Source organism: Aphelocoma coerulescens, chromosome 3, assembly GCF_041296385.1.
Source record: "Aphelocoma coerulescens isolate FSJ_1873_10779 chromosome 3, UR_Acoe_1.0, whole genome shotgun sequence".
NCBI lineage: Eukaryota > Metazoa > Chordata > Aves > Passeriformes > Corvidae > Aphelocoma > Aphelocoma coerulescens.
This window is the reverse complement of record NC_091016.1, coordinates 3,205,304-3,227,198: the sequence shown is the minus strand read 5'-3', so window position 1 is coordinate 3,227,198 and position 21,895 is coordinate 3,205,304. Positions and strand designations below refer to the sequence as shown.

Below are 21,895 nucleotides of genomic sequence, written 5' to 3'. Positions count from 1 at the left end.
CTTCCCCTCGTCCCCAATTTCCCGCTGTTTCACACAGCTTGACTCCCTGAACACTTTTGTGTCCTTTTTCCCCTATTCCCACGCAAGCACGGAGATGTAATTATTTATTTGTAGTACAGAGGAAACGTGTAGATTGTGTTTAGTGTGGAAAACTTAAGATTTACAGACTCCACGATGCTTGGCAAGTGGTCTGTCTTAAATTGTACAGTGTGTGTAAGGGCTAATTAAGCACGTTTCTCTCATTTTGAAGCTTCAACTTCAGTTTAGCTTTCGAGCCTTCTGTGGAGATGTACAAAGCATGCACAGACTGTATGTTACAGTATGGCTGTTGCTGTGAGGAGACGCCGCTCACTAACCTTTCTGCTGTTTCGTGTTGCAAGGGACACCTTTTCTTCCTAAAAATTCAAGCTGTGTCGCATGCGCTGTTTAAATTTACCCTGGCCGGGGTGTGGAGCTCGCTCGTCATTTTGTGTGACGGCGGTGGGTGGCACTTTCTGTGGCGTGAGGGGGGGAGGCGTGTGCTTCGTCAGCGGTGGCTCCACCGCTTCTAGATAAACTTATAAAAGAAAAAAAAAAAAACGAAAAGAAAAAAAAAAGTTTTTTCGGGGGGCCATGTGAGCCATTTCTCCCTTTAGACGCTGTGGGGGTTAAAAGGCAGTGATCTGCCCACACCCCCCTGGGGGTGAGGGCAGCCGCCATTTTGTTCCCGCCTCCCCGTTCCCGCCTCGGCGCCGCCCGGGGCCGTGAGGGAGCGCGCGCGGGCCCCGCCCCGCCCCGCCCCTGTGGCCGCCGTCCCGTCGGCGGCGCGGCGGCAGCGGGCGGCCGCCGTAGCCCCTGCGAGGGGAGCCCGTGCCCGGGCGGGGAGGAAGAGAAAGGCGGCCCGAGCCGGGTTACAAGATGGCGGCGGCGCTGTGGTAGCTGCTGAGGCGGAGCGGCGCCAGCGAGGCCCGGCACGGGGCGCGGCGGCGCTGACTCGCCATGGGAAGCGGCGCGTTAAGGGCCCCGCGGTGCCCCTGAGCGGCCCGGCGGCCCCGCTTGCTCCCCGGCGCCCTCGCTCCATCACCCCCGCGGAGGCGGAGCGGGCCCGGGGTTGCACCATGTCGGACACCCGCCGGCGAGTGAAGGTCTACACGCTCAACGAGGATCGGCAATGGGACGACAGGGGCACCGGGCACGTCTCCTCCAGCTACGTGGAGCGGCTGAAGGGGATGTCGCTGCTGGTGCGCGCCGAGTCGGACGGTGAGAGCGTGGCCGGGGCTGCCCAGGCCGTCCGGGCCGCTTCCCCTCGCCCCCCGCCCGGCTCCGGGCCCCCCCAGCCGGGCCTTCCACCCACCGTCGCCGGACTCGGCTGATGGTGCCTTCCCTTGGGAGACCCCACAGGATTATTGTTATTATTATTATTATTTCCATCCTCCGTGCCTTCCCTTATCTTGCGGCTCCATGTGAAGTTTCCTTACCCCCCACAAGCCACAGCAGCGTTTGATACCGCGGTCCTAGACTTTTCTCCTCCCAGTTCACAGAATTATGGAATATGCTGAGCTGGAACGGACCCACAAGGATCATCCCGTCCAGCTCGTGGCCCTGCACAGACACCCCAACCCTGGGCATCCCTGGGAGCGTTGTCCAGGCTCTCTGTGCTGGAGCTCTGGCAGTCTTGGGGTCGTGACCACTCCCTGGGGAGCCTGTTAGGTGCCCGACCACCCTCAGGGAAGAACCTTTCCCTGATACCTATCCCAAACCTCCCCTGACTCAGCTGCAGCTCCCCAGCCTGAACAGAGCTGAAGCTGTGACATGTGACGACATTTTGTTCGCTTTCAGAGCAATATCCTTTGCTTTTGAGGTGCTCTTTTCTTACTTCTGTAAAAAGTTGTTTGTTTGTTGTTTTTTTTCCCCCCTTAGGAATTCACTGGTGGTGTTCGAGTCGGGTGGCATCCCTTGTGTTTTATTGCACTTTAAAGTCACCTTTAAGGGTCTTTTTTAGAGGGGGGAGGTACGTGCTCCCCACTTTGTCAGCCGACAGGTGCTAATGTGCTAAATAAACCACCTAAGACTGGTATAAATTGCTCCGGAGCTGTTGCCAGGAGACATACACTACTTGCATACACAAGATAAAGTCCCTGCGTTTATAGTAGCTGGGTGATTCACTTCTGAAGGGCAGCTGAAGGGAATAAAAGCAAGTGGCCCACGTGGCTTCTCTGGGCAAAAACATTTTTATGCTGGGCAGCGCGTTACCTGCTGGAATCTGTATAAGTGGCCTAAAAGACCACTAAACAAGTTGGTTCTTGCATCAGATTTCAGGAGAGGAGAGTGCTGCAGTGGGTTTTGGACTAAATTAGAAGAGAAAAATGTATTTTAATAGGGATATTTCTGTTGAATTTTGTCTTATCTGGCTTATTTTAGGAAATTATATTTAAAGGAGGCGGTTCTTGCGGATTTTCTGTGAGATTTGGATTAAGCTGAGGGTCTGTTGGCTGGCACGTGGGCAGTGGTGTGAGATGTGTGGAGATGTTTGTTTTGTTGAGTTCAGTAAATCTCTCTTCGTACCTTTTTCAGGTTCACTACTGTTAGAATCGAAGATAAATCCAAATACTGCATATCAAAAACAGCAGGCAAGTATTACTGCTAGGCTTTACTTTCTCTGGGTGCTGATGCTGAGGAATTGTTTTGTGCTCGGAATAATTGCATTTTTCAGGAAGAAAGGAAAAGCAGGACGACATGGAATTGTTGATGGTGTTTTTTATAGAGGTGAAAAACTTGCTTAGAAACCTGTGGGTGCTAAACACTTCACATTCTAGGAATTAATACGTGGGTCTTCTAGAAAAATAACATTTTGGCCTTCAGGCTTTGAAGTTAATCTACGCAATTTGGATAAATATTGAAATCATTACAGGAAAGGAAAAGTCACGAATATATGTGACTTTTGTCTCCCATCCCAGGCTGTCTGAAGTAATTGCAAAATCAGGGAGGCAAAACTTTGGCCAGGTCTGTTGAAGTGTATTTATTTACCTCTTGAGTTCTTTTTCTGGAAATAACGTGAAGGAATTTGTCTTTATGGGACTTTGTTCTTTGTTGTTGCTGTTTAGTTTTTATTTTAAGCCTGGAAAGCTTCTGTTGTCCTAGGTAAGGCCACAAGCCATGGTGAGAGTTACCCTTCCTAGAGGTAAACCTGCTGCAAGACAAAGAAGGAAAACAGTTGGGAGATGTGTTAATAGGTTATTTTTGTTTCATCCACTGAAAAAAATCAGCTTACTGAATCTCTTCTGCTTTTATTGTTTTCCTTTTTTCAGCATTAATTTTTGATGTCTCTGCTTGCATTGTTCTCATGGGTTTTCTGGACTTTTTTCTGTCTGTTCCTTTGTTCTACAGTAGAGTCTCTGTTCCTTTCATTCAGTGTTTGATACTGTTCTTTATCATTATGGTGTCCAGAACTGTTTCAGTACTAGTAAACAGTAATTTTGTTCTTCCTAAGTCACAGAGGGACATGTCTTTAAGGATTTTGTTATCGTGACAAGTTACAGTGTGAGAATTTGAGAAAGAGACTTTGTTATCTCGTGAACATTGGTTGGCTCACTTTAGATTAGGACTGAGGTGGAGTTTGGGGTCAGCCTTTCCAGGAGGCTGTTTGCTGTGGTTTCTGCTTTTCACTTGTTAGGGATTGGTGGCTGGAGGCTTTCCTTGGGTGGGCCATGCTGAGGAAGGAGCTCTTCAGAGTTCCAGAAGCCGACAGTCTTCAACTGCTTCCTGTTTACTAGAGGGAACCTATACATAGAGAAATACAAATGCCAGTTTTGTGGCTGCAAAGTTTTAAAATGCTTCCTTTCACACCCTGTTTCCTGAAACTACAAACTGATTAGTTGTAGGCATTTTTTACTTAATTGGTAGCAAAGTTTCAAGTGACTTAAGTAGCTTTTGTTGCCATTTTTCTTGTGGAAAAGGTAGATCATAGTTTAGGAAAACTCAAGCTGAGGTTTATTTTGGCTGGCTTTTTATTTCTGATACTAATGCTTTTGCGTCCTTGTGGCAGAAAGCTTTTTCTTTGCTGTTCGCTCTTTAAGGCTTCTGTAACCTCGTGCAGCTTCACACAGAGCATTGTCCTCAAGTTGATGGTCTTGGATTGGGGAAAGCCGCAGGTGGTGCAGCTTGATGGAAAAGAAGCGTGCCCTGCCTACACATCTGTCCTCATGTAAATAACTTGAGTGGACTTAGAGGGTACTTAATGCTTAATTGTGGTTTGCATAACAGCGTCTGTGAGAAAAGGAAACCAGCCACTGATTTTTCGGTGCTGCGCATCCATCTGTGACTTCCAGTATTACTCTGTTGGTGCCAAGTCATGCTGTAGCTATTGACTAACCCCCAAACAGGACAGGCCTGTTACCTCCTGCTCCAGTCGTGTCTGCGGTTCCTGGGGAATTCATTCTGTCCAGCTGTTAGGCACGCTGTCATCACAACTTCTTTCTCGAGGGAAATAGGGCTTGGATGGGACATAGGTGCCAAGCTGCTCAGCATACACTGTGTAAAATTATCTCTAATTAGATGAATGCAAAGAACACGAGAGCCTGAAGAGCTTTAGGTCCCCCTCGATTTTGGAGCATAGGCTTTGAGAGTTACACATCTCTGCTGGACACCCCACAATAGCCAGAGGGCAGGGTCAGATGTGTTCTCGAGTCTCTGGCAGGAGCAGTTTTAAAAGTTGGCACCACACCCATTTGTTGTTTCAGCCTCTGCTTGAGGTTACTGTTCCCTGGCAGAAGAAAGTGTCCATGGCTGAAAGACATTGAACTGCTGCAGAAATCCTTACTGGGAGTGCTGTCCTCCGGTGTTACCTTTCCTGTAGGTGTGCTCTGTTTGCAGCTCTGAGATGAAGATCCTGCGCAAATCCTGCCTTTTGCCCAGGGTTGCCATCACTCCTGTGACAACAGAACGTTTTGCTCGAGGCAGAATCGGAGTTCCTTGCGGCTGGGATTTAACACGTTTGCAGAGGTGCTGTTAAAGCCAGCCTGAGTGGTTGCCAGAGGGCTTCTTCACTCCTGTTTCATGCCAGCAGGAGCGTTCACATTACCGTGTGGCAGGTTAGATGTAGAACTGAGTCAGTTGAAACATGTCTTCCCGCTGGATTCATTTTTATCAGCACGTGTTCCCCATCCGCTGCCCTGTGCAGCACTTTGGTGCTGGCATGGGGATGTGGTGCAGTGCAGGAACATGGAGAGGTGGAGCAGCAGGCACTGTGCAGACCAGTACCAGAACTGCAGAGGGGTTTGAACTGCTGTTGCAGTTCTTGTTCAAAATGAATATTTTTTGTCTTTATATGGTGTTTGAGTGAATTAAGGAACGTTGCTGTTGCTCATGGATGGAGCATCATCCCCTCTAAGCATGTGGGGGTGGTAGAGCCAGGCCTGGAAGATGTCTGTCTGTGCTATTGGTGGGTTGTCTGAGGTCGTGCAGGAAGTGTGTGCCAGATGAGTACATCTTATATTGGTATTGGACAATTATTTTCTGTTGAAACCAACTTCCAGTCTTTCTGAAATATTTTTGGAAAAGCTTATATAACTTCTGCTTTGTGTGGGCAGTACAGATTGTAACGAGTACCATTCAGTAACTTGAGAATTTTCACAAATTTTTGACTGCAGTCTCTGGGTGCCTGGAGTCATTTTAAGTTACTGCATTAATTCTCTTCCTTGAATCATCCTGGGCTATGAATAGGGCTGCTGAATGTGTGTGTCCTTCTTTGTTCAGTGAAGCACCTTTGAGGCTCAGCTTACCTGGGAGTGCATTGATTTTGAGTGCCAGGGCATCAGTATTTGCACAGAATGTTTCAGGATAAACGTTTCAGATTTTGAATTCTGTAACAGCCATAAAATTGTACTCAATAATTATTTTTTGATTAATCTCTGAAAGGGAACCAGATCAGGGAGCCAATGAAGCTTTTCAGTGCATGCAGTTGACAATTACTATTTTTCCCTGGAAGCCCAGTTGAACTCTTGACTCTGAAATGGCACACGGTAAACACAGAGATCCAGCTGTCCTGAGCTGGAGATGACGGGGGACAGCTGTGAGTGAAAACTTATGTCTGCTCTAAGAACTTGGACCAGTTGTGCTCGTGAGTCGGAGCCTGAGAGCAGTGAGGCTCCCTATTAATATTTGTCACTGTAGGAGAAAAATGTAATATACATAAACAACTGACAACAGTGCGCCAGCCACAGTGCTTGAACTCTGCTCTTTCCACGAGGGAAACTTTGTTTCTCTAAAGAAATGTTTAAAAATTAGTAAGAAAGGAAAAAAACTGTGTCTGTGCAAATTCCATTGTTTTTAGTGTGGCCTGTGATTATTTTGGGAGAAGGAAGCAGATCTATTGGTAAGCATTTGTCAACAGTGATGTCATTCTAAACTTTATTTTCAAAAAAAAAAAAAAAAGGCAAAGACAAAACCCCCAAGATATACTACTCCCCATGGATGTTGAAGGATTAGGATTACTGTAGAAATGAACTGAAGGATTAATGCTGTATCAGCGCTGCTGATGTTCATTCATGTTCCAGTGATAGCTGGAGCAGCTGGGAAGTGGTGCTTGTTGAGGGAGATGTGTGTTTTCCAAATACCTGATGATTGAAGAGGGAACCTACTGTCCCATGCCAGCAGTCCTTCCCAAATGTCAGTGTCCTCACACCTGGAAATACACAAGTGTTCCCTGACCCGTGTAAGCCCAGATAACTGCATTTACAAAGGGCTGTTTAAACTTCACTGCCCCTGAAGCTTCCTAAGGAGTATCAGGTATCTATAATCAGGTGCTTCTTTGGGTTTCCTTGCTGAGCTTACAGATACCACTCTTAATATTTTGTGCTCACTAAAAGTGGTGCATAAGGTAAAGATCTAACCAGCCTTGATGAATTGTGTGGTGAATATTGAACATTGTAAATGAGGGAACTAAGTTACCTTACTGACCATTAAGCAAGGGCTTGCTAGTGTTTTAAAAACACTTCAGTATTTAAAAAACTGTGGTAACAGTTCAGGAAGTCAGCAAACTTGGAATGTTGAACAGTTTTGCTGAAGCTCATCAAATATAGTGGAGAGTTAGCAGAGAGCTGCTCAGTTTGGATATTTTTATATGAAGATGAGTTTGCTGTGGGATGGGGAGCTGTTGTCCTGCTCTTGTCTGGGACAGAGTTAATTTTCATCCCAGTGGCTGGTGCAGTGCTGTGGTTTGGATTTAGGATGAGAATAACACTGATAACACAGGGATGTTTTAGTTGTTGCTGAGCAGTGCTTACCTTGAGTCAAGGACTGTTGAGTTTCCCATGCTCTGGCAGTGAGGAGCTGCACAAGGAGCTGTGAGGGAGCGTGGCCAGCACAGCTGACCTGGCCAAAGGGATATCCCATATCCTGGGATAACAGGGGCAGTGGATAAACTGGGGGGGCTGGCTGGGAGGGGCCAATCACTGCTCAGGTGGTGCTGAGCAGCTCTATTGTGCATCATTTGTCTGTCATGGGATTTGTTCCTTTCTTCACCTACCTTTTCATTGCTGTAACTATTATAATTATTCATTATATTTTACCTTATTTCATTTTTTAAACAGCTCTTATCTCAAGAGTAAAAGTTTCACCTTTTTCTGATTCTCCTTCCCAACCCAGTGGTGGGAGGAAGTGAGTGAGCAGCTGTATGGTACTTACTTGGCAGCTGGGGTTAAACCACAACCACTCTCTATTTGAATGTTGAAGTACAGGCTTGCATTCCTTACAGGACAGCAGCAAGTGTCCTAGTAAAACCTCTTCAAAAACCATTTTAGTCTATTCAGAAATTCCATCGAAACTTCCAGATCTACTGTGCAAGTGCACAAATTGTATTGATGGAGACAATAGTAACACAGAAAAAAAACCTGGCTCAAATGAAAATAACTAGCAAGATGATTGTAACTTTAGTAAGAACTTAGGAGTTTTAATTCAGAAAGGAATATTTGAACATTAGCTAGGCATTATCTCTCACATATCTAAAGGTGTCTTAAACCCTTTCTAAGGGGGAAATGGAAATTTAGGGGTTTGTTTCAGCCTTGCTAAATATGACAATACTTAAATGGTCATATTGCAGGTTTTCTTAATCTAGTGTGTGCATTCCCATTTCAAGACTTGGTTCAAGAAACGTGTCCTGCAGAGAAGTGCCAGCATAAGCGGCGTGCATATGAAAAATAGTATCTTTAAATATGGTTTGTGTAAGGTAGTGGTCATAAAATAACAAGAAAGAAAGTTGATGTTCCTTATGGCAGAACAGGTGATTTAGTGTTTTGGTGTCTTATGTTCTTTTGACAAGTGTAGCTTTAATTAAAATGATTTATTCTGTAGACATTGGCTGTAAGGGAATAGAGATTAATATGCAGTGCAGACCTGTTTCAGAAACAATTCTTTTCTTGGTTTTATCTCAAACAGGACACACTGATTGTTTGGTCAGAAGCAGAGAACTATGATTTAGCACTGAGCTTTCAAGAAAAAGCTGGCTGTGATGAAATTTGGGAAAAAATCTGCCAGGTACAGTTAACATGAAACATCCTGGTTTTATTCCAGATTTTTTTGTGTCTTGTGTGACTTGATGTATTTTTGTATCCTTTTTAGGCCTGATTGTAAAAGAATCAAATATTCATTGTTATTTTCTGTGTAAGATCTTGACTTGCCCCTGCTTGGAACATGAGTTGTTCTTTACTTAATTGAATGTCAGGCTTTTGAAAAATCACTGTAATGGTGGGACTCAGGTGGTTGGTGTTTTTTTGGGAAGGGAGTGGTGTTTGTGTGATTGTGTTTATTAAAAAGGGACTGCTGGAGTTCCATGTTTGAATTGTCCTTCTCCCAGCCAGCCTCAGGAAGCAGCGCTTTGGAGTGCAGTGGAACTGCAAATGTGCTGTAAGGAACCAGAGAGCTCAGATTCCAGAGCAGCTTCCTTGGACAAACTGGGCAATTGAGATGTGTTGTTATTTCAGTTACTGACCTGCTGACTTCTGGGTGTAGTTTGGCATCAGACAGTAACTGTGTGCACTCTTTCCTAGGTTCAGGGTAAGGATCCTTCGGTGGAAGTCACGCAGGACCTCATTGAGTCAGAAGAGGAACACATAGAGGAAATGCCTGAAACCAGTCCTCTGATTGACCTTCCTACTTGTGAACTCAACAAACTTGAAGAGATTGCTGACCTAGTTACCTCTGTTCTCTCCTCACCCATCCGTAGGGAAAAGCTGGCGCTGGCCTTGGAGAACGAAGGCTACATTAAAAAACTGTTGCAGCTTTTCCAAGTCTGTGAGAATTTAGAGAACACCGAAGGCTTGCATCATTTGTACGAAATTATTAGAGGGATTTTGTTCCTCAACAAAGCAACTCTGTTTGAGGTGATGTTCTCTGATGAGTGTATTATGGATGTGGTCGGATGCCTCGAGTACGATCCTTCTTTGGCTCAGCCAAAACGGCACAGGGAGTTCTTGACCAAAACAGCAAAATTTAAGGAGGTTATTCCTATTACAGACTCTGAACTCAGGCAAAAAATCCACCAGACTTACAGGGTACAGTATATTCAGGACATCATCTTGCCAACACCATCTGTTTTTGAAGAGAATTTTCTTTCTACCCTCACTTCCTTTATTTTCTTCAACAAAGTTGAGATTGTCAGTATGTTACAGGTAAGTGGTTTTTGATATGGTCTGGATGGATTGTGTGTAGATACCTGTAGATGTAGTTTCAAAATGGATTACAGTTAATCACACACACTTCATTTGCACAATGTTTTGAATGCTTCCACTGCTCTCTGATACCTTTGATTTTGTATTTTGTAAAGGTACATTTCAGGTGAGTATATTAATATTTTTTAATGGGCTGTAAAGTTGAAGATTTTTCTCCCTGATTCTCAACCAACATACACCTTTTGGTCAAGTTTGTGTAGGTATTTAGGGAACAGGCAACTTCTTGTATTCTGTATTAGGGACATTGTACTGTTTTTGTAACAAATTCTGGATCTGTGATCCAAAAGAGCATGTTCAGACCCATTCCTGTTTCACTATTGTTACATCATGGTACTAATTTCAAATGTTCATATTGTCTTAAAAATTAAGTAATTAGTTGCTGGGGTTTTTTCATACTATGAGAATATATATCCAGAAGTACTAACTAATAAATAACCAAGCTGTTAGTTTATGAAAAGCTGTCCTGCACACTTTGTAGTCAGAAGCAGGCTCCAAGGTGGCTGGGACCCTGGAAGGAGCCTCGGTGAAGTGAGCCTGTGTGAACTTCATGGCATTTTGGGGTTTTCAGTTGGTGCTGCGTTACGCAAACGAACGGGTACTGAAGTGGCTTTATTGTGTTTATCTGTGTCCGGAAATGGTACATTTGTGTAGGACAGGTCACAGACCTCTTGGGGTGAGTGTGGAGAGCCTCTGTAAAACACCAAGAAGAGTTGAGAAGAGGAAGGGAGTAAAAATGGTGGAAAGAGAGGGGCACTGGAGACATAATGTATCCATATGGAGTATGTTAATGAGCTCAGATATGGGTGAAATACAGTAAAGAGTGCAGTACAGGACTGGAAAATAAATCAAAACCGAGTAATTGCAGAGGATTGCATGAGTATGCTATTTGGCTTCTTTGCACTTTCTTCTTTGTGGCTCAATAGCAGAAAGAATCAAAAAATTAAATCCCTCTTGCAAAATTAATGGCTTTGTGTTAAATAAAGATTTTCCTTTAAATTCTTTTTGCATATGTTTTCAAAAACTACAAATAAATGCAGTATTATTCTCCTGAGGCCACAGTCCTGTTTACATTTAGAGATTAAGTCTGTAGAGTTCTTTATTTTTCATTGAGGCTGTACAGTACTGAATGTTTAATTGTGCTGTAACAGAACTCTGATTTGTGTTACCTCGAGTGCTCTTTACAGAAGGTTCTGAAATCCTGACAGTTCTTTGCTGGTTCTGTCGTGGCTGTCCTTGCCATCACAGATGGGGTATGTGGCACACAGGTTTGCCTGCTTGTTCTAAAGTCTGTAATTGAGGTGTGTGATGATTTACAAATAATGTTGATCCTTGAGAATTACAGACTGGGAAGAAAGCACACATGGAGAAGATGTTACAGCACAATTGAGGAGAATTCCCTGGTGGTGGGGGCCTCAGGTCCAGGACTGCTTTTGCAGCCCTGTAAATCAGCTTGTTGGGCACAAGAACTCTAAAGCTCCTTTGGGTTTGGGGAACACGTTGGACGTCCTGTTACCCTAAATACACTGGCAAAGCTCCCTGGGAGAAGGCAGTTTAGAGGAGCAGCAGATTGTGTTTGCCACGGCAGCAAAGCTCCTTTCTACGTGCCACAGAGCACTGGATCCCAGTGCTGCTGCTGATGGAAGGGCAGCCATGTGGGAAAGGAACCTCCATCCATCCTGTGCTTTAGGACACAGGACTGGGCTGTGTAGCAGCCTTAGACATGCAGGAGATATTTCTGTGCTTAGGTGTTCTGCTGTAGGGATTTTCTACCGTATCTGCTGTTGATTGTAGTATGGCTGGGGGTTTTTTTTGTAACAGGCTTAATTAAGCTGTTTAAGCCAGCAGAGCTTAAAATAAACTACTAAATCTACTAAACTACTATGTTGCACTCCCTGTGATGTTGATTCCAGGTATCATTTGTTTGTAAAGCACTTCTATCCCCACGTCTTAAAATTGTCAGGAAAAAGTTTGCCAGTCTTTGGTTGGCATTGCTGTAACTGTAAAAATTCTGTATTAAGTTATGCTAATAAAGCACAGAGATGTTAGTGACAGCACACAGCAAAATAGAGAGGTAAGCACGCTCTGTGTTATGCAATGTAAAGTTCATGTACCTTTCTTGGAATGCTGCTATTTTGTTCATTTTTGTTCAATGCACAAGTTGATTGAGTTGAATTGGTACAGTGATGCAAAATTTTGTAAAGCTGTAGCATGTTACTGTTTGCTGTCAGATTTGTATTGTCTTTGAAAGGTAACAGAAACATTGGAGAGAATGCCAACAGTTTTCAGTGTGAAAGAGTGCAGAATAATCAAAGGTCACAAAGTGCCCAAACCCTTGAGAGATGCCAATGTTCACCCTGGTTTTTGGGTACTTCTCGATCTTACGCAGTGGGGTATCTGAAATGCTTTGCAAGAAGTGCGGTGTTGTCCTGTATATACTTAAATATCTCTTGGTAGTAGAGGATGTGAATATGAAAAGCCAGTAATGGTCCATAAAGTTTCCCAGCTTGGCAAAGCAGAGGGTCTGCAAGTGGGAAAGATTGTTTTATTGTAAGAAAGGTAATGGGGACATGGGTGCAGAGTTGTCCCGTGGCTGGCACTTTGTAGTTGCAGTTTTAGGGACTATCACTGAGCTCAGCTTCACCTGGCTCTGGTCTCCTGGAGCTGCTTCTGCTGCTCAGAGGGAGTGCTGAAACAATGCCCTGGGAATGATGCTGCTGGATGTGTGCTCTGGCATTTGCCTTCTTTGGGATAAATTGGATGGAGAGGTGGAGAGCTGGACTTCTGCAGGGTTGGATCCTGTAAAGATGGAAGTTCTTTTCCAGAGGCGCTGTGTAAGGTGTGTTCCTTTTGTGTGTTGCACAGGAAGACGAGAAGTTTTTATCAGAAGTTTTTGCACAATTAACAGATGAAGCTACAGATGATGACAAACGGTGTGAACTGGTAAGTCCCAGCTCCCCATGGTGCCTCCAAGGCTTTACCTGAGCGGGATGAAGGAGAAACAGTGAAACTCTTCTGCAGTCACTGGGGGGTTTCTGTAGAATCAGCCAGCACACAAACTCTGCCACAGAATGTAGGTGTTTCCTCCTTTCACAGAGTTTCCTGACCCAAATACACCTGTAATTACTTTTTCCCTGTGCAACAGGTGAACTTTTTCAAGGAATTCTGCGCCTTTTCTCAGACGTTACAACCTCAGAACAGGGATGCATTTTTCAAAACGTTGGCAAAGCTGGGAATTCTTCCAGCCCTCGAAATTGTAATGGTGAGTGAAACTTAAAGCTGATTTTAACCCAAGTAGAAGAGCCACAGCCATTGAAGCAGTGTTGGCTCTGCTGAGCCCTGTGTCAGTTTTGCTGTGCTGGGAGTGGGAGTTGATTGGAGCATTCCCAATCCAGAGGCTGCCCCTGGCTCTGCAGTGCTCTGGGCATTTTCACTCTCTCTGTGTGAGCCTGTGGGCAGCGCAGTCCTTGGGACAAGGGGTGTAAGAACTGGAAGAGGCTCTTTGTCCAGTGGCAGCTGGATTGTTGTTGTGGTTGGTGCTGGCCCAGGGCCAGAGAAGTATTTTTAGATAATCTTGAACTGTTGGCTGGTTCCTCCCAAAAGATCCTGTAATCCTGTCATTAGCAGATTAATCTGTCCTAATCAGCAGTGGGAAAATGGAATGTCTTTCACTGCTGTGGTTGAAGCAGCTGTTGCTGCCCGACCATTGCAATTCATTTTGCTGGTTTATTGTTGTTTTTCTGTAACCCTATTACTGTGTTTCTCATAGAAACTCCTGTAATGTGATGTTCTCAACACTTGGAACTACCTATTATTTGCAGCTGTACTTGATAATAAATACCAAACTTAATTTGTTCTTGCTAATCAACTTCTCTTTTTATTAGGGAATGGATGATCTGCAAGTTAGATCTGCTGCTACAGATATATTTTCTTATCTAGTAGAATTTAGCCCATCCATGGTCCGAGAATTTGTGATGCAAGAGGCCCAGCAGAGTGATGATGTAAGTCACAGTGGTTTGCAGTTTGTTGAATATACCAGTCTTTGGGCAAGCAGGAAACAAAACAAAACATCAAAACAAACCTCTAAAAATACAGGAAAAAGTAGATGTAATATACAAATATACACTTCTGAGCTTGTTGGTGTTGCGTGAGTTCACAGTTTTGGAGGTCTGACTGACAGGGATTGTAGGTGTGGAGGGTTGTGCTTAACAGAATTTCTGTATCCAAATGCAACTCTCAGTTCTTCAGTTTCATTTAAATTTGTCTTCAAAAAATGACAGAAACTATGGAAATTACTTTCCTTTATTGAAACTGTGTCTAATTGTTTGCTGGTGTGTTTGTTTGGGATTTTCTGCAGGACATCCTCCTCATCAATGTGGTCATTGAGCAGATGATCTGTGACACGGATCCGGAGCTTGGGGGAGCTGTTCAGTTAATGGGGCTGCTGAGAACTCTGATTGACCCAGAGAATATGCTGGCCACAGCCAATGTAAGGAGATGTGGGGAGTGCAGACACTGCACTGTCCCAGCAAAGCTGAAAACCTGATATTCTCTGTGTTTGCTCTGATACTGAATTTAAACAAGCCAAAAATAAGCTTAAAGTTTCCATTTTGGGGGATTGTGCCGGTGTTTATTAAAAAAGTCTTGTCAGGCTTTTTGAGTTGTTGATGTTTTTTCAGTAGATGTTTGCATGGTGGGGATTTTTTGGTGAGTGAGCTTGGTTAGTTGTCCCAGAATGAAGAAATTGATCTTTTTTGAGCAAAGACAGTCCTGCAGGCCCAACAAATATACAGGCAGACCTGAAGGGGCCAATAGAATTCTGTGTGGGCTGTTTCCTGTGTTACTGTTCTTTCTTATTTAAAAGCCTGTGTACAAATCCCAGTGTTTAATAAAGCTGTTTTTGTTTTAGAAAACAGAAAAGAGTGAATTTCTCAATTTCTTCTACAACCATTGTATGCACGTTCTCACCGCGCCGCTTCTGGCCAATACATCAGAAGATAAATGTGAAAAAGGTACTGAATAGTTCCATTTTCTTTTTCCTCCTTGCAGGCCTGTAGTGTTTGGCAGTGGCTGACAGTGCTGGTCCCAGGGATCAGCCTGAGGTGCCAGCTGGGAATGCACTTGTGGAAAACTGCACAGAAGGGACAGGGCTTCTGTGGGCAGCAGTTTTCAGCTCCTTCCTGCAGCTCTGGATGCTGCTGTAGCTTCGTGCTGTGCTTTGTGAAAGATGCACTTCCTTGATGTTCATCGTGCAAATATACAGTTGTTGAAAAAATACTTCCTGTAAAGCAGAGCCTGTCTGTAGGTCTCAAATGTTAAGCTAAAAACAGTTTTGCACATTCCATCTAAAATCTGTAGTACTCGTTTTAATGCATTATTTGAAAAATTTAGGATTGGTGGTCTTATCCTATATAATATTCCTAAGTTTTAGGTTATACATTTTCACCTAGATGGATTTAAAACTTTGTAAGGTAAATTAAATACAGAAATCTCAACTGGCTGTGTTCTTGCTGCACGTTTATGTCCCTGTAGCTCACAGAAACTTTTGATCTGATGAAAAATCTGACCATCTGGTAGAATTTATTGTTTATCCCCATCTTTTAAATCTTGACAGTGCTTTGAAAACCTTTTTCTGACATTTGTTTTTATTTTCTCTCTATCAGATGCAGTAGTTGGATCCACTAAGAGTAATACAATTTGTCCTGGTGAGTTTGAATTGATTTTGAGTTTTGAAACTTTTCTTGTGTGCTGTGTACGGTATTCTATTGAAAAAAAAAGTTAGGTACGCCCATACTTTATTTCTTTTAATAGTTTTTATTGAAATAGATGTAAGGGCTTTGCTTCACTTGGGACAACTGGAAGCTGAAGGAACATTTTCATCTGGTTTTAAGTTACTGAGGTTTTTTTTCCTAGTCAACCTTGCTACTGAAAGCTTAAATGTTAATTTTTCTTGCAGATAATTACCAAACAGCACAACTACTTGCCTTAATTTTGGAACTGCTCACTTTTTGTGTGGAACATCACACATATCACATCAAGAATTACATTATGAACAAAGATTTGCTAAGAAGAGTACTGGTCTTGATGAATTCAAAACACACCTTTCTGGCCTTGTGTGAGTATGGAGCTGTTGTGATTTCCTTCTTCCAGGCTTGGTGTGCACTGTGTGCAAGGTGTTCCAGTGTACACTTGAACTTAGAGTTTGTGTTACTGAGCGTGAATGAGATTTTAATGCTCTGGGTTTGGGGGTGCATCTTCCTCTGGGTAACAGCAGGTGTTTCAGTTCTTTCCATGAGCCCTGGCATGTGATTATTAACTCCTTGAATCTTTCTTCCCACAGGTGCTCTTCGCTTTATGAGGAGGATAATTGGCCTGAAGGATGAATTTTATAACCGTTACATCACCAAGGGAAACCTCTTTGAGCCAGTTATCAATGCCCTGCTGGATAATGGCACTCGGTACAACCTGCTCAACTCTGCTGTGATTGAGCTGTTTGAGTTCATCAGAGTGGTGAGTCCAGCTGCAGCTCCAGCTCTTAGAGGAGCACCCAGCTCCTTGAAAAACAAGGACTTAGAGCAGCTCCTGAGCCACTTGCTGCCAGTGCCTTGATGTGTGGGAGGCTTTGCTGGGAATCTTTGTGGCCTGTGAAAGTGAAGGGTGGCTTTTAGTCGTAGGATATTGTAGCTGCTGTCTTTTCCAGCAAGAAGAACATTAGGAATGTTAGGATTTGCCTGATAATGGTGGGAGACTTGTTAGAGGGGGACTGACCAAAGGGTTCCTGGTCCCACATGAGCTGCTGTAGCTGCTGAGGACTGGGGAGAGCTGTAGCCTGTGGGGAGAACAGGGCACAGCTGTCCTACATAAAGTATCCTGGTTTAACAGAAGTATCACAAATACAGTTGGGACACTGCTGAGTCCATTGTCTGTTTCTGTGGGAAGCCTAATAAATATTTCTCAATCTCATCTCTTTTATTAAGGATAAATCTGATTTCATGCTTCACTTTTGTATAATCTTGTACAATAATGCTTTGGCTCTGGGCAAGAAATCAGTTACCTTCCAAAGTGAACTCAAAAGCTTTCTGAACTTCTGCCTGTGCCCATTTGAGGCTCAAACGCTGCTTTGTTCTTCTGCAGGAAGATATTAAGTCCCTTATTGCACATATAGTTGAAAACTTCTATAATGCACTTGAATCTATTGAATATGTTCAGACATTCAAGGGACTGAAGACAAAATATGAGCAAGAAAAGGACCGACAAAGCCAGAAGCTGAACAGGTAGGCCCCGGTTTCTGTGCTCCGAGCCTGCCAGTGGCTGCCACTCTGCAGGGCTGCTCCTTGCTTTTCTCTTTCCCAGAGGACAGCAGGAGCAGGAGGCTGGGATTGGGGTTGGGTTTCATTCTTGGTGAAAACTTCTTGGATTAGAAGAAAGCTGCATCTGCCTTTCCTTGTGGCCAAGTGTAGTAGAGCTGATGTTGGCCAGTGCACTAAATGTTATGTTCAGAAAACTCTCAGCTTAAGAGGAACAGAATGTTGCTCTGTCGCTCTGATTTGGGATTCAGTCTGGCTCATCATCATATGGGGTGTTGGTGAGTCTTGGGGTGAGGGCAGAACCAGAGGTGGAGCTGGATTGCCTTCTCAAATACACTGAGTTCCCTCTAAAACTCTGGAAGGCGTTTCTGGTCCCGAGTCTGAAACAGCAGCCAAGCTGGAATCACTGTGTGTGTCTCTTACAGTGTCCCATCCATATTGCGTAGCAATAGATTCCGCAGGGATGCCAGAGCCTTGGAGGAGGATGAAGAAATGTGGTTCAATGAAGATGAAGAGGAAGAAGGCGAAGCTGTTGTACCTCCAGTTGAGAAGTCAAAACAGGAGGATGATTTTCCAGATAGCTATGAAAAATTTATGGAAACTAAAAAAGGTATTTACTCGGTTTGAGCTTGTTGGCACTGGAAGTGCTCCATGGCAGATTCGTGGAGTATCACCTAAACCAGCCTGTGGTTTGTGCCCTGTACCTCGAGCAGCAGTACAGGGCATTCTGTGTGATTGAGTCATGAGATCCAAACGTGTCCTTGCAAGCCAGTTTAGGATTAAAATAAGTTAAACTGCTTGGAGCATGCATCTGGTTTAAATGCCATTTAAAAGCAGGACTTTGAATGTGCCTGTGTGCTCCAGGTGAGCCATGTCCCTGGTGCCCTCAGCATCCAGGCCCTGCTCAGTTTTGCTGCTGGTGGGCTCAGGATGGGCTTGGTTGGGGAACTGAGAATTGCAGCAGAATTGGAACCAAAAAAACCTGCTGGCTCTTGCCCCGCGATTGCACTGTGATGTGGATTGTACTCCTTGGTGTGCAGCTGATACCTAAGTGTGGCAATGTTTGTCCCTCAGCTAAGGAGAGTGAAGACAAAGAAAATCTTCCGAAAAGGACTTCAGCTGGGGGATTCAAATTCACTTTTTCCCACTCAGCCAGCTCAGCCAACGGTGCGAACGGTGCAAACAGCAAATCTGTGGCAGCTCAGACATCACCAGCGAGCTCCAACGGCTCCTCTTCCAAGAACACGGCCCTGAGCCCGGCGGTGCCGGCCCCCAAGGTGGGAGAACTCGTGTGGGGCTGTCCTGGTGCAGGGCTGTCCCAGGGTAACAGCAGCAACAGCCTGTGGGCAGTGGGGCTGAGCTGGTGATAAATTCACCCTGAGCCCTCCAGTGAATCCCTGACTGCTCTGGGGAGGTCTGAGCAGGGCTGGACTCTGTTGGAATCTGGTGGGTGCAGTCTCATCCTGCATCCTCCGCATCATTTCACTGTTGCCACTTTTTTCCTTGCCCAGTTGCTGCTCTGTGTGTCTGATGTACAAAGGAAATTGGCGGTTTGGGGAACTCTGTTAGTGCCCCTCCAGATTGGGAATTGAGTGTTTTTAAGGGGACAGATGCAGTGAGTGACCCCTCTGTGGTGCCTGACTCAGCTGTGCATTATTGGAATCCTCAACCCTCGAGCTCCTGAGCAGCTACAAAAGAGCGTGGCAGGAATTGGTTTCCCACCCTAAGGCTGAGCAGCCAAAGGGATGTCAGCCTGCATGCTGGAGTTCATGTCTGTCCAGCTGGGCTAAAGGGGATTTTTAAACAATTTGCAGTCCAGACCCAGAGGAGCGAGGAAACTCCAGTACTTCCTGCAGCTTGAGGTTCAAACCCACTCTCCAGACAAATGGGACTTGGAATGCCAAAGGCATCACCAAGAAACCTTCTGCAGGCTGGTGTGTCCCAGACCGGTTGGCTGGAGGTTGAGGACTAAAGTTGCACATTCCTGGGTATTTTTTCAATGTGAGAATTTCCTTTTTCCTTGTTTCTGATTGGCAGGGAAGTCTAGTTGGGCTAGTGGATTATCCTGACGATGAAGACGATGATGAAGAGGAGGAGACATCTCCAAGAAAAAGACCTCGTCTGGGTTCATAAAAGAAACCAAAACTTGGGAATAAGAACTTTTATTACGGGGTTTCAAATGCTGCAACCGTTTTAAGAGCTAAAAAGAATCTGATTCAGAAAGCTTTCTCCCATGAGTATGTAAGATAATACAAGGAGTAGCAAAAGAAACTCGGTGTATCAGCTAGAAAGGGTTAGTTCTGTAAACACAAAGCTTCCAAGGAACTTAATGTCTTTCTAGAAAGTAAGGAGTCTGCCATTCAGGCTGTCAAAAAAATGAAAAATTAAAAAAAAAAAGGTGGGTTAGTATTCTCAGAACCTGGATGATGGCTTCTCAGCAAGGAAAGTCTCAGGTGTCGGGAGGGAAAGGGGGAGGGAAAGGTATGGTAACAAACACTTTTTTTAAAATATTGCAGGGTTTCCCCAGTGTTTAACAGAACTAGGAAAAAAAAAATAAAATTCAAGCTTAAATTTTGAACCCAGTAATCTTAATTTTGTAATGGTGCTGTCAGTTGTGTTCTTTTAGCAATGCCTCTTTTAAAAAAAATTTTAAGGGAAAACTAACTCTGTTTGCATAAGAACAATCCATATTTTGGGACCATTTATTACCAACTAAACTGCATTTCTCATGGTTGGAGGGAGGGACACTGCAGTTATAGTGCATGTTGAGTTGTTTAAAACAGTTAAAATAAGTTTTAATTTGTATTTTCCAAGAGGAGAGAATGGAAGCTGGATTCAAAATTGAAGGTTTTGCTTGTTTTGTCAGTGAGACGTCCAGAAATATCTATGCCAAGGAGCAGTGGCTTCCCAAGGGTGTCCTGGAGCTGCTTGTGTCACAGTGGGGCTGTAGCCGGCACATCCCTCAGCTGTCGGCTCCAGGTCGGGAAGAGCCCCAATTCCAGCTGCGCTCGGCCCTGTGCCAAGGGCCGCCTCCTCCCGGAGCAGCCGCTTCCCTGTTTGGGAGTTGAAATTGCATGGGTGAGGTGGGAATAAAAAACACTCACAGGTTTTTCATAGTGATGGACTGAGCAGCATTTTAACACCAAAGTCAGTTTGGACCAAGATGGGATTATTGCCAAGAGAACACCTTGAGGGCTTGGAGGCGGAATCCACAAGCAGCACCTGAACCTGGGGGTGGTACAAAAGCTGCTTTTTTAAAACACAAAAGCACATTCCACATAGGTGAGTGAACTGTGATAGGAATAGGTGAGTTCACAGCAAGGTGACAGAGGCAAACAGTCCAGGTTTTATTTTCAAGAGCAGCACATGAACTGTAAATATTTTAATGTTAGTTTGCCCATATGTGATCTGAGATCATGACAAAGTGAGAGGAGATTCCCAGCAACTGTGTCAGAGATGTTAAAAGATGGAACCAGCTGCAATCCACCACATAGATCACTCTTGTAATATGTGTTATGGGTCCATTTCTCCTGGAATAGTTTAAACTGAAGCAGTTTCTCTGTTTTGGAGATTTTTGTAGTTAGTTTTAATTTTAGCTCTTGTTTGAAAAAAGATGGGCTGTCTGTGTAGATATGAAGTATAGTTTTTTCCATAAAACAGAAGTTTATTTTGTATTAAAGATACCACTGTACTTGTTTTACACCATTTGTATACATGTGGTGATATTAATGCTGAACTGTAAAATTCAGGAATTAAAATGTGACCCTGTAATTCCATAATTAGTGCTTTTGTTTGGTTTGTTACACATGGTAAGTGAACTCAGAATTTTCAATGTGGCTGTTGTAGGATATTGTTTAAGGTTAGTTATCCATGCAGATTTCAAAGTAACTCCGTACCACTGGATGGAATCCCAGAGGGAACGGGTGAGCTCTTCCCAATGCATAAGTGAGACACAGGCGCTCTGATGGACCTGGGGACAGTCGTGGTGTCCTTGGAGAGCTCCAGGCTGCCCGGCACAGGACTCTGATGGAACACCCTGTCAGCTCCAGAGCCAAGGAAGCCTTTGCCAGTAAAGAGGAGCTTCAGCATCATCCCTGTGTGCTCTCTTAGGCTGCTTTGCTTCCCAGTGGGTCTTTCCATCAGTAAAGATGATTCACAGGCCATGAGAGCAGCAGTTACCTGGGATGTGCCTTCACTCACCTGAGGAGGAGAAGTGGCATCACCTGGAGTGTGGACCCGTGTTCCCAATTCCCTTCAACAGCCTCCCAAGCCAAGTTCTCCATGGGACTCCCGAGGAGCGTCAGTCCTTGCTCTGCTCCTCACCACCCCAAGCAATGGCTGCTGCAGTACAGCAGGAGCTTTAAAAACATCCTCAGACAAACAGGAGATTGTTTCACAGCAAAACCAAGAATGTAATGAATTTTTATAGTTGTAGGAAAGGACTGGCTGAAGTGGCATTAGATGTCCCCTTAAACACAAGCCTGCAGTCCCAGGAGAAGGTGACACCCAGCACTGTCTGGCTGTCACCCCTTGGTGCTGGTTCCCAGTCTGCCCTCGTGAGTAGCCGTCTTCTCCTGCCTGGGCTCCTTCCACTGCCACTCTTTGGGGAAAGAACAGAACATCTACCAACGTGTACCAGTTACAAATGCTATTTTAATAAAAATTCCATGAAACTCGAATGGGTAGGTTTGTCTGTTTTCCTGGGAGTTGCTGTGGCAGTCAGGGAGGTGATGCCATGGGCAAAGGGCAGCCTCTTTCCTCTCTTCAAAGTTTTCACAGCCAAATGAGTAAAAGACTTTAAAAGATTTCTGCTACTCTGGCAGTGAATTGCTGGGAACAGCCTCAGCTTTCAAACTCAAACAACTCCTTTTACTTAAAAGTTGCATT

The 21,895-nt window shown here is 44.5% G+C and overlaps 1 protein-coding gene across 2 annotated transcripts; it reads left to right on the top strand.

The window, feature by feature from the left end:
• Nucleotides 1-798: 798 nt before the first annotated feature.
• Nucleotides 799-21,687, top strand: PPP4R3B (protein phosphatase 4 regulatory subunit 3B). Of its 2 annotated transcripts, none has more exons than XM_069008856.1 (16): nucleotides 799-1,239; nucleotides 2,554-2,609; nucleotides 8,413-8,511; nucleotides 9,024-9,644; nucleotides 12,567-12,644; nucleotides 12,847-12,963; nucleotides 13,586-13,702; nucleotides 14,059-14,190; nucleotides 14,611-14,713; nucleotides 15,365-15,406; nucleotides 15,658-15,816; nucleotides 16,042-16,211; nucleotides 16,836-16,975; nucleotides 17,434-17,618; nucleotides 18,161-18,285; nucleotides 19,046-21,687. In XM_069008856.1, the coding sequence occupies exons 1-16, from the start codon at nucleotides 1,098-1,100 to the stop codon at nucleotides 19,139-19,141; spliced, it is 2,382 nt and encodes a 793-aa protein (XP_068864957.1). In that variant the 5' UTR covers nucleotides 799-1,097; the 3' UTR covers nucleotides 19,142-21,687. The 2 variants fall into 2 exon arrangements, with proteins under 2 accessions (XP_068864957.1, XP_068864956.1); XM_069008855.1 differs by having other exon boundaries at nucleotides 801-1,239; nucleotides 18,083-18,285.
• The last annotated feature ends 208 nt before the right edge of the window (nucleotides 21,688-21,895 follow it).